Source organism: Fukomys damarensis, unplaced genomic scaffold, assembly GCF_012274545.1.
Source record: "Fukomys damarensis isolate Sample0158 unplaced genomic scaffold, DMR_v1.0_HiC HiC_scaffold_39, whole genome shotgun sequence".
NCBI lineage: Eukaryota > Metazoa > Chordata > Mammalia > Rodentia > Bathyergidae > Fukomys > Fukomys damarensis.
The window spans coordinates 128,387,826-128,399,210 of NW_022900951.1; the positions used below are offsets into that span (position 1 = coordinate 128,387,826).

The 11,385-nt window shown below is 35.3% G+C and overlaps 1 protein-coding gene across 2 annotated transcripts in view; it reads left to right on the forward strand.

The window, feature by feature from the left end:
• LOC104862948 (phosphatidylinositol-binding clathrin assembly protein) overlaps positions 1–11,385 on the forward strand; it is a 31,845-nt gene that overhangs the window by 10,832 nt on the left and 9,628 nt on the right. For both annotated transcript variants that reach the window (XM_010625175.2, XM_010625176.2), the window contains 3 exons: positions 2,465–2,544; positions 3,283–3,359; positions 7,520–7,550. In XM_010625175.2, coding sequence (XP_010623477.1) covers positions 2,465–2,544; positions 3,283–3,359; positions 7,520–7,550 — 188 coding nt within the window. The remainder of the gene's footprint in view (positions 1–2,464; positions 2,545–3,282; positions 3,360–7,519; positions 7,551–11,385) is intronic.

The window sequence follows — 11,385 nt, forward strand, 5'->3', positions numbered from 1 at the left end:
CCGCTGGAGGAAAGCTTACTCCTCGCTTCTGTCTCTCTGGCGCGGCTGTGACTGGTCTGGGAGTCACGGAGCCTCCCTCGGAGCAGCTGCGGGTGGGTCTGCGGTGCCCGCGCCTCTCCTGTCTCCCTCCCGCGGGCGAGGTGACGCCTGCAGGCTTGGGGACCCGGGCTGCTCTGCGCTTTTGCTCTTCACCAAGACGCCAGGGACGGGTCGAGACACGCGGCTCTGCGTCTCCCTCCTCCCCGGTCCGGGTGCGGGAGGACGGCTTGGCGCGTGGACTTTTGCAGCAGCTCGGAGCAGGTTTCTGCTGGTCATCGCTGTGGCTGGGGTGGCGGTGAATATCTGAAGGCAGATCCGACAGGCCCCTCCCCAGCTAACATCATTCAAATATTGACAGATTTTGTTATTTATTCTCCCTGAATCCCCCTTAAACCTATCCACAGCTCTGTAAACAGTCCCTTCATTAACCTTTCTTCTCACTGCCGGCTCAGAATTTTCCATCAGCCGTTTTGACTCCAAAATGTGCTCTTCTTCCTGTGTCTGCATCTGTGATTCCTTCTCCCTCCGCGTTAACTTTCAATCTCTCAGAGTTTCCTGAAGTCGGATACCGGTGTTCAGTGCGTCCCTGCTCCGTAAGCTCCATCACTCTTCGCCTTCCAGACAGGTGGCCTTTCTGTATTCCGCCCTCTGCTGTTTGTAAAACTTTGATATAATTAATGCTTTGAGAAAACAGACTTGATGACTCTCCAGTACAGATCTGATCAATTCATCTCTCATTCAAACGCTCTAGAATCATCTTTCAGTATTCTTAGGGTAAAATCCAAACTTCCCCAAATTGTCTTTGATCGAAGGTCCTGTGTTCCTAAATACCTACTTCTGCCCCTCATGCTCTTTTTCGCCCTCTGCTGTAGCAACTTGGTTCGTCCTTATTCTTGGCCTTCCCTGCTCCTGCCCCTGCTGACCTGCTCAGCTCCCTGATGTCCTTTAGATCTTAGTTCAGCGGGTGCTTTCTTTAGGATCCCTTGCCTCTCTGACTCTGTCACGTTCCCTGTTCCAACACTGAGTATGTGCCTCTTTTTCATAACTTCGACTTCATGTTTATGGGATTATTGGTGTCTTTCCTCCCCTAGACCTGTAGACTGTAAGCTCATGAAGCCTGGGACCAAGCTGTTTTGCTTGTTGCTGTATCCTCATTACCTAGCGTATAATAAATTATCAATAAAAATTTCCTGAACAATAGATCAGGAGAGAGATGATAATATATACAGCCATGGTGGGGAACTGACCTTATGTAAGAGACTCTCTCCATTTTCCACGTTTAATTGAAAAAGAGAATGAAAAGGTATACCTGTATTTATTCGGAAAATATTATAATGTGCCACATACTTAAGGTTCCTCGGTGAGCAGAACAACACAACATCCCTATTTTCTTGGAGCTTACCTCATATTACAGGGAGACAGACAATAAAGGAAGAATCCTGTAATGTCAATAAAAACAAGTTCTCTGTAGGAAAATATGACTTTGAGTTAAAGAATTGGTTTGTTTGTTTTTTGTGGTACCGGGGATCGAACTCAGGTCCTTGCGCTTGCGAGGTAGGCCACCGAACCGCTGAGCTAAATCCCCAGTCCGAGTTAAAGAATTAGTGATAGTCAAGAGAATCCTCTCAAGGAGACTGGCCCTTTAGCAGAGCCCAGAGAGCGCATGGACACCCGGCTTTCTCTGAGATTCTCTGTGCCTTCTCTTTCCTCTGTGCCACTTTTCTTCTCTTTACCCTGCCCTCTTTCCACTTGGCTTAATGCTTTGCTTAAATGCATATCGTGACCTGTGGTTCATGAAGGAACCATAAAGAATGAGTTATTTCAAGGTCAATGTTTTTTCTTTGGAGGATATATATTTTAGCAGTCTTTGAGTTCTTTTAAGAAGTTTTATTGTTTTGAAAATGTATTGCAGGGGGCCAGCGATTGAGTTCATGGTTCCACCACCTGCCTTGCAAGTACAAGGACCTGAGTTCGATCACTGGTACCAAAAAAATAAAAAATAAAAACAAAAATGTATTTCAGATCATAAGTTTGAAAATCTGACTTGTTACAAGGTACTACTTTTAATAATGAATTTATAGGTAAGGGTTTTTAGCTCTGAGGAATTTGTTATAGAGGTGTCCTTATTTTTTTTGTTCTTTTATTGAGTTTATTGGTACCTTTTAGGTATACAGTACAATTACATTCATTATTGGGATCTCGTACCTTTACATAACAGGTCTTAGTTCTCATTTTTTCCCCTTGTCCCTGCCCTCCCTTCATCCCTTCTTTCCCTCCCCATTTACAAACACTTTATTTCCAGTTTTTCATTTTGTCATATTTTTTCTTTTATGGTATCCTTATTTTTATTGAAAATATTTTTATAATATAGGAGAGCATCAGTGTGCTAAATCTACCAAAGACTAAATCTTTAATAACATTTTAGGCACACTACAGTTTAATTGAAGCGCTGAAACAGCATTTAATTTACTTGGAAAAGAAAAATGACAATTTACCTCCTTACAGGTAAGTTAATAAATGTCTTAATATAGATTAATTCTGTTTCCCTCTAAATGATTTCCCTCAGCCTAAATATTTTAACAATGTGGCTAAGTAAAGGGCTGTGACTATAATGGAATCCTATTCATCTATTGTAAATGATGATGTGTAACAAGTTTTTATATCTTTTGTGATATTCCACACTCTTCCCAAGGAAGCATCTTTTATTGAAATGAACAATTCTCAAAGTCAGAAGTTGAGATAGGAATATCACCTTCTTTTCAGGAATTTGGCTCCCTGTCCTAGAGGTCCCTCTTATGAAAATAACTGTTATATAAGATTATTTCATTTCATTTCATGTGAATTTACATAACAGTATACATAATGACAGTCAAAACATACGTGTCTACATAGGCGTATGTACTCTTCTATACATGCCTATACATACAAATTGAATAATGTAAAATTTGAGGTATAGCACCTTAAAATGTTTACATTGGCTACTTCCAATTGGAACAATTATGATTAATTTAATTTTTCTTTTTTGTATCATCCAATATTTGTACAAAGGTCATGTATTGTTCATTCATAGGTTAGACAATAAATCCACTGGCTAATATTAATTATATCTTTATCACAGGCAGATATATAGCTAATAGATAGTTGGGTAGCTGGATGAATCAAAGAAACATAGGTTCAGCTAGGTAGAATGTATGTGCTTCTATTTTTCCTCTGCTGTGCCTCATTTTTCTTGTGATCTCTTAGTCTCCAGCATGAATTTATTCCATCCATCCCAGATGGCTCAGTTATGAAAGCTTTAGCAAGCCGAGCTGCAAGTACAGGTAATATGATATTATGACACGATTATATCAGTAATAATTAAAGGCAAGATTAGAATTTTTAATTATCTCATGCTCAAACCCTAGTGCTGCCTCTTCCTGAAGCATATGTATGTTCATAATTATGAAATTATATGTGAGCAGGGATATTCACTGCAGCACTGTTATAGCAAAATGGCCATGAATAAGAGGCTTGTTTTTTATGTAATGATGTAGAATCATCTCCAAGTTGTATTGCTTAATGACAAATGAGCAAGTTGTGAAACAAATTACACTATGCCACATCTTTGCTTTTTGAAATGGAAAAAGAATATCTATCTATCTATCTAATCTATCTATCTATCTAGAATACTTCTAGGAGGATATATAAGAAATGAATTCAAATTGGTTGTCTCCAAGGAAAACATGGTGGTTCATGGAAAGAGATGGTGGGACAGTCTCCTCTGTATACCATTTTATAACTTCTGAATTGTATACCATGTAAATAATTACCTATCATATGTAAAGTTGAAGGGCGGGCAGGAGAATGGGGGAAAAAAATAAGAAATAAGGTATATCGTGTAAAGGTACAAGATCCCAGTGATGAATGTAACTGTACTGTATACCTAAAAAGTACCAATAAACACAATGAAAATATGTAAAGTTTACAATAAACACACGCATATATACATATATATATATACACATATACACATACAGTGTAATATCTTTTAATGTTTGAGGTGTAAGTTCTTTGTAATCCCTTAAGGTTAATTTGCCTCATACCAGCTTACAAGAACCAATTATAAAATTTTCAGGAATTTTGCTATGTGGTTAATGTCATGTTGATTGCTTGAAAGTGGCCATGTTGGGAGTATTTACAGTACAAAAATGGGCAAACCTCAGAAATAGGGTCTTTTTTTTTCAGCTTTGATTGAGTTTATTGGTACATTTTAGGGATACAGTACAGTTACATTCATTGTTGGGATCTTGTACCTCTACATAGGGTCTTTTTTAATCTGAAGCATTAATGTTATACATTTATTGGCAAATCATACTTTTAATGAGTTATTGTGTTTCAGTAATGGCATTTGATTCTTTAGACACAAATTCATGTTATAATAAGCTATAATGTCATAGGGTTTATATGTATTTAAATTAAATTTAGTCTTGATTAACTTAAAGGGTTAAACAATATCTATTTTAAATGTTATTTTTCTTTTGTGTATATATTTTCACTGGACACACATTCTGCATTTCCAATGGGTGATTTTGACAAAAATTATGATAAACATTAAGTCCTTTGAGTAAAACCATCTATAACAAAAACCAGACATTTGCTTAATTTCCAAAAGAATAACTACTGTCACTTTTCTGAGTCTTATGATTTGGTCGTTATTATTAATTATAACAGATGCTACAGGACAAATATGGCTAATAGAACAAATTGTATTTATATTACTGTTTATATTTACACCTAGAGCTCCAAACATATGTGGCTAGTTGTCTACTGGACTTCTCCCCTTGGATGTTCTGCAGTTACCTTTCTAATGCAATTTATCCAAAATAAAACTGTTCACTTTCCATCTCCCAAACCCGTTCTTTTGCCTTTGAATGACACCTTCATTCACCCAGGTGCTCAAGTGCTACCTGCAAGTTATGTTTTGAAAAAATGTTCTGGCTTTACTCCAGTCCATCACCAAATTCTATTCATTCTACTTGTCAGTGATCTCTAAATTTTCTGTACTTACATCCATCCAAACCGCTGCCACCTTTCTCTTGAAATATAATAGTCACTTAACTGGTTCCCATATGTCTATTCTCAACCTTCTCCGTGATATAACCAGAATGATATTTTAGAAACTTGAATATAATCATGCTATTTCCCTTTATCGAAATCATTCAGAGTCTTTCCATTTCCAAGGATGAAGCGCAAAAGCTTCATTTTGTGTCATTGTTGCCCAATTCTCTGGGATTCTGGAGTTCTTTCACTTAAATATCCCCCAGGTCATTCTCAGCTTCCTACTCCGCCTTCCTGTCCAACTTGTATTTTATTCTGTAAGTCTAGCACAGAGGAGTCAATCTGGACTCTCTAGATGAAGTTAATGTCCTTGATATATTCATATAGTATCTTATACTTCTTTTGTAATGTTCAAAAAGTTTTAAATTTCCAGCTGAAGTAAACAACAACAACAACAACAACAAACCAAAATCAAAAACAAAACCATGAGGCTGAGACTGTATTTATTGACTGTATTTACAGTTCCTAAGCAGAGAATACTTAATGTTCATTTGGAGACTCAGTTGAATTTAATGATATTTTATGATATAAGATATTTTAAAATTTGCTTAACACATTATCTAATAGTTCATAGTAGCAAAATATTATACACAAGAATGACTTTTAAAAATTATTTTCTAAATAATAATAATTATTATTTATTTATTTGTTTATTCATTTATTTGGTGCCAGAGATCGAACTCGGGTCCTTGTGCTTGCGAGGCAGGCGCCGGAACCACTGAGCTAAATCCCCGGCCCTAAATAATAATTATTGAAAAATAGACTTCTTGGGTATAAATCTCCTGACATCTATTAAAAATTGACAATACAATTATTTATATTTCATATCAGTGAAAAAATCATTGCAATTGAATAGTTAGATTATAAATATGAACTGCCGACTTTTGCATTTAGATCATTATGTGCACTTATGATTTTGAAATACATATTTTATGTATTCTGTTTCTCTGCAATACCGCATGTAATTTCCTCAGTCATCAAATATTCATAGATTTACTGACTTAGTGATTGCCAAACACGTACCTGGCACTGTCAATACATCAGTGAAAACCAGAGAAACAAAAACTCGACACTACTGCAAGAACTTTCTGGCCACCTCTCTGCTTCTCTCATGCCAGTCCATTCTTTACACGACAGAATGATGCCGTTAATGGGCCGGGGTTTTAGCTCAGTGGTTCCGCTGCCTGCCTCGCAAGTGCAAGGACCCGAGTTCGATCCCTGGTACCAAAAAACAAAACAAAAAAACAAAAAAACCGATCAGAATGATCCTGATAAAACGCAAAGTAGATCACATTTCTCATCTGTTCAAATCCCTCCAATGGCTTTCTCCATCTCATGGAAGTTGCCCTGAGTTGGTAGCCTCAGCGTAAAAGCTGGAATTCTTCCAGTTCCTTTCAAGACCCTTCAGGATCTGCTCTCCCCAAGCCTGCCATTGTCTTCTGGTCCTTTTGGTCGGTCTATTGGCATCCTCATTGTTCTTCAAACAAACCAGGCACGTTCTTTTGTCAAGACTTTCGCTCCTGTTGAGTCCTTCTGCTAGATCACGGTGGTTCACTCTCTCAAATCTTACTTAAAAATTTCCCTCGCAGTGAGCATTTCCTTTTTAAAGTTTAAATTACTGCATACACTAAGCTAAATATGTAAAGCAAAACTGATTGGAAACACAAGAAGAACTTGAGTATACCACCATACTGAGTAGTTTCAAACCACCTGTCACTATTGGACAGATCTCCTCTATGTACATATCGTATCCCTGTTGCCCTTTTCCTTAGCACTTACTGCTATCTAGCATATTATAAAATGTATTTTTCCAGAAGTGAGGCCCTGAGTTTTATACCCAGCACCACAAGAGCAAAATAAATAAAATTTATTTTTCTTGGTTATTTTCTGTCCCCAGTAGAATGTAAACTACCTGAAGCTGTGGGTTTTTATATTTTTGCCCTGGGCTATGTCTTTAGCATCTAGTACAGTGTCTGGCAAATAGCAAGGACTCATTTAAAATTTATTTAATGAATAATTTAACATCACTTTATTTACAATTTATCATTACTTTACTTGCCTAATAACTTGAACTCCTGTTTGTAACGGGTCGATATGTATATGTCATTATTATGCAGACATAGTTTGGTTTATGGTATTTTCTGATTGTTTTCCCTATGTAACGTATTACAACTAACATTCCCTTGAGAAGCCCACAAATTTGTGAGAGACAGACAGCAAGGTGGGATAATTATAGTAGACAACATGGATGGCACACTTGCTAGGCTTGTAGAAAGTAAGCATCTATTTTTAAAATGTATATTTGAAACACGTTTGAATGTATTTTTAAGAAAAAAATGTTACACAAAAATAATATAAAATTTGTGCTTGTTTTTTTAAATAGATCGTAACTTTGGAGAACGTGTGGCCAACAAGTAAGTTTTTATTTTAAAAAGAGACCAAATATGTATTAGGTGAAGGAGCTCGTAAGAGTAGAGACTAGAAAAGAAGTTTTAAAATCACTTGTTATGATTTTTTTTTGGCACTGGGGATTGAACTTGGGACCTTGTGCTTGCAAGACAGGTGGCAGAACCACTGAACTAAATCTCCAGCCCCCTCTTGTTATGATTTTAACTCTAAAATATGTGGATCTTAAATAATTATAACAAGTAAGGTAAATTTAGTTGTTATATAAGATTCCAAATTTGCAAGGAAAAGTCTTATTAAAGCATACTGTATTACATAGCTCTCCTTTTCTTTCCTTCTGGTTTCCGGGCATGTCTTAAATATTGGTATTCCTCAAAGCTCTTTGTATTCTTGGTTCTTCTCTTACTTTGTAATATAGATGGTATTAAGTAATGGTTATTTTAATTTTCTTAAGCAAAGATAATAAAATTACTAGTTGAAACTCTTGAGTGTCATAAGATAACCAATGATATTTAAATGAGCTAATCCCTAAAATTTCAGCCAAACAAATAAAAAGAAACCTGACAAATAGAAGCCGAATCAAGGTAAAAGTGATAATATTGATAACTGATAATATACAATGTAAGTGTAAAAAGAGGATAAAAAGATGAAACAGGGTAAGGAGGGCTATCATGTAATAATGTAAGTAGTAATCTATATGCACTAAGTTAAATACAAAAATAACAATTAGTAGAGATACATGGGAAACTTGAGAAAAATGTCATTATAAAACCACTTCTTTTATATTGGCTGTATCCAGTAGATAAAAGATAAAGACAAAAATTTTGAATATGCAAAATAAATAACAATAATAAATGTGAACAAACATATTTTGAATGTTCACTTGTTCAAAGCAATAATATACATGGCCACAAAGGAAACCTTAACAGAATTTTTAAAGTAAAGAATTTTACAGGCTACATTCTCTCATAATTCAAAAAAATTAAAACTAATTAATAGAAGTTGGGCATGAAAATCACAACCACTTAGAATTTTAAAAATTTTGCTGAAGAGAAAATCAAAAGAAAAGTTATTAACTATATAAAGTTAATAAAAAAGAAAATTTTATGTCAGAGCTAATGGAGCACTCTGAAAGCTAAGCTCAGTGGAAAATTTGTAGTGTTAAGTGTCTTGATTGTTAAAAAAGAGAAAATTTTAAAAGAAATTTAATTCTTAAGAAAATAGAAAATAACAAGGTAATTAGAGGTAAATGTATAAATATAAAACAATACAATTACAAATAAAACCAAATGAATGCAAAAATTATTTCTTTGTAAACTTAAAGTTCCTCCAATTAAATAAAAAATAGACAATATTTGGAATAAAAGAGCTACCATAACCACAAATGTGGGAAAGATTGAAATAATTTATCAGTGAAATACTCTGTGCAACTGCTTGTAATCAACATATTTGAAAATCTAGAGGAAATGGAAGCTCTCCAGTTCACTGAATAAAAGGACATAACTTTAATATCAAGACCTCATGAAGGTAGGACAAAAAGAGGAAATTGTCGACCAATGTCATTTATTCACTACAGATGTTGGGATTCTAAATAAAATTTTGTAGTACAAGTTGTCGAGTAAAAAGTAGATGCATATGGGATACATTTTGGAAATAGCGTTGATAACGCTTGATGTTAGGGATGAGAAGGAGAGGAAATAAAGCTTGGTGCTACAAGGATGGGGGGGTATCATACTATGATGAGAAAGATTGGCGGAATAACTGGAGTAAGTAGGTAGAATCAAGAGTCCGTTTTGACGTCTTATGTTTAAGATGTTTGAGGCATGTACATATTGCATGATGAAGAAGTGGTACACGTGTGGATATTAGGGCTGGGGCTAAAATCTGTGAGTCACCACCATATAGCTGATAGTTAACTACCTGTTTTTTTTTAACAAGGGAAAAGCATACAACTTTGTTTTATGTAATATGGGAGCCTTCATAAGAAAATAAAGATTCGAAGAAACAGTTAAATCAATATATTTTGAAGCCAGGTGTGATGAGTAGCTAGTTATGGAGAAATACAATAGGGTAAAAGGGACATGATCTAATGGCTATAAACTGGAGGAAACTTAGCAGGGCCTCTTTACTCAGATTCTTCTCTGTGTCCCTTCATCTTCAGAAATACTGATGTTCTCTTCCTCTGTGTACAACAGAAGTACCTGTCACATGAGAGTCTTCTGACCTCCTTCAGGGAAGGTCAGAAAATCCTTCCCAGACTTTGTAGCCTACTTTAGGGAAGGGTAGGGAAAAGTCAAAGAAAACTTTATTGTGTTTGTGGTTTCCCCAAATTCCTCCAACTTAAAATATTCAACATGCCGAGGTACCATATTGTTGGGTAGCATGTCCTGAACCTCATTACTCCCCAGTCTGAAACTTCCCAATTTTTGGTATTACTTCAAACTTTGTCCTTCATTCTCTCTTGTTTTTTTCTTTTCTTTTTTTATGTGGTGCTGGGGATGTAACCCAGGGCCTTGTGTATACTAAGCAAGTGCCTCACCATTGAGCTATACCCCTAACACACTTCATTCTCTTTTTTCATTCTGAAACAACCTTTAAGTAACCCCCAGACTAGGAAAAGAGTAATTTAAGAAATGCATCTTCATACTGTATGTGTTTTCATGCTGAAAATACATCTTGCTTTCCTTATATACTTTACATGCAGAGTTGTTCCCCTTAAAATTTCTAATAGTATTTTCTAATAATATTTTAATAATAACATCTAATATATATATAATATATAATAAAAATTCTAATATTTTCTAGTTTTAATACACATATAAATTAGAAATTTTAACTTTTAGCAATCTTAATTTCTAATGAAAACTAAGCAATTTTGAATTGTCATATAACAGTTTCTGTAGATTAACATCATTTCATAATTTCTAGAAGCATATGCTTCCTCATATTACAGTTTGTCAGAGTAATGCAGGCCATGCTTACTAACAGACTTAAATATCTTTACTTCCTCTGCCATAAGACCACAATGTAGGATAAAATTAAACTTATGTTCAGCAATTAATATTTTAGTATTTATCATATTTATAAATTATCTAGATAGCCAATGAGTCATCATCATTTAACTTGACATTCTTTTAAGGTTTTCGGTTACAAAAATATTTTTGAAATTCTTTTCAGGCAGACTTATTATCAAATAATTTTTCAAGACAGGGTCTCACTATGTATTCCAGGCTGGCCTTAACCCACTGTTTACCTGGGCTTGAACTTGTAGCAATCCTCCTGCCTCAACCTTCCAAGTGCTGGGATTATAGACATGCCAGAGCATGTCCAGCTCAATTATTGTTGAAAAATTCATTTATAAACTTTTATCTATTTAAATCACTTGCCCTTAATGACCACATACTTTTCCATAAATGGTTGAAGTAATTTTTACTACCACCAAAAAGTGTACAAGGTGTCTGTTTTCTCTACATCATCACCAACACTTGTTATCTCTAGTCTTTTTAATTATAGCCATTATGACAGATGTGAGCTAGTATATAATTGTGATTTTAATTTACATTTCCCTAATAATAAATGAGGTTAAGCATCCCTAATAATTAATGATGTTGATCATTTGCGTGTCTTTTTATGAGAAATGTCTATTCAAGTCCTTTGCCCATCTTTAAACTGGTTCGGATTTTTTTTTTGGTAATGGGGATCGAACTTGGGACCTTCTGCTTGTGAGGCGGGCAGCAGAATCACTGAGCTAAATCCCCAGAAAAATTGGTTTGTTTTCTTGATAATGAGTTGAGTTCATTATATATTATTGACATTGATCCCTTTTTAGATGTGTGTGTGTAT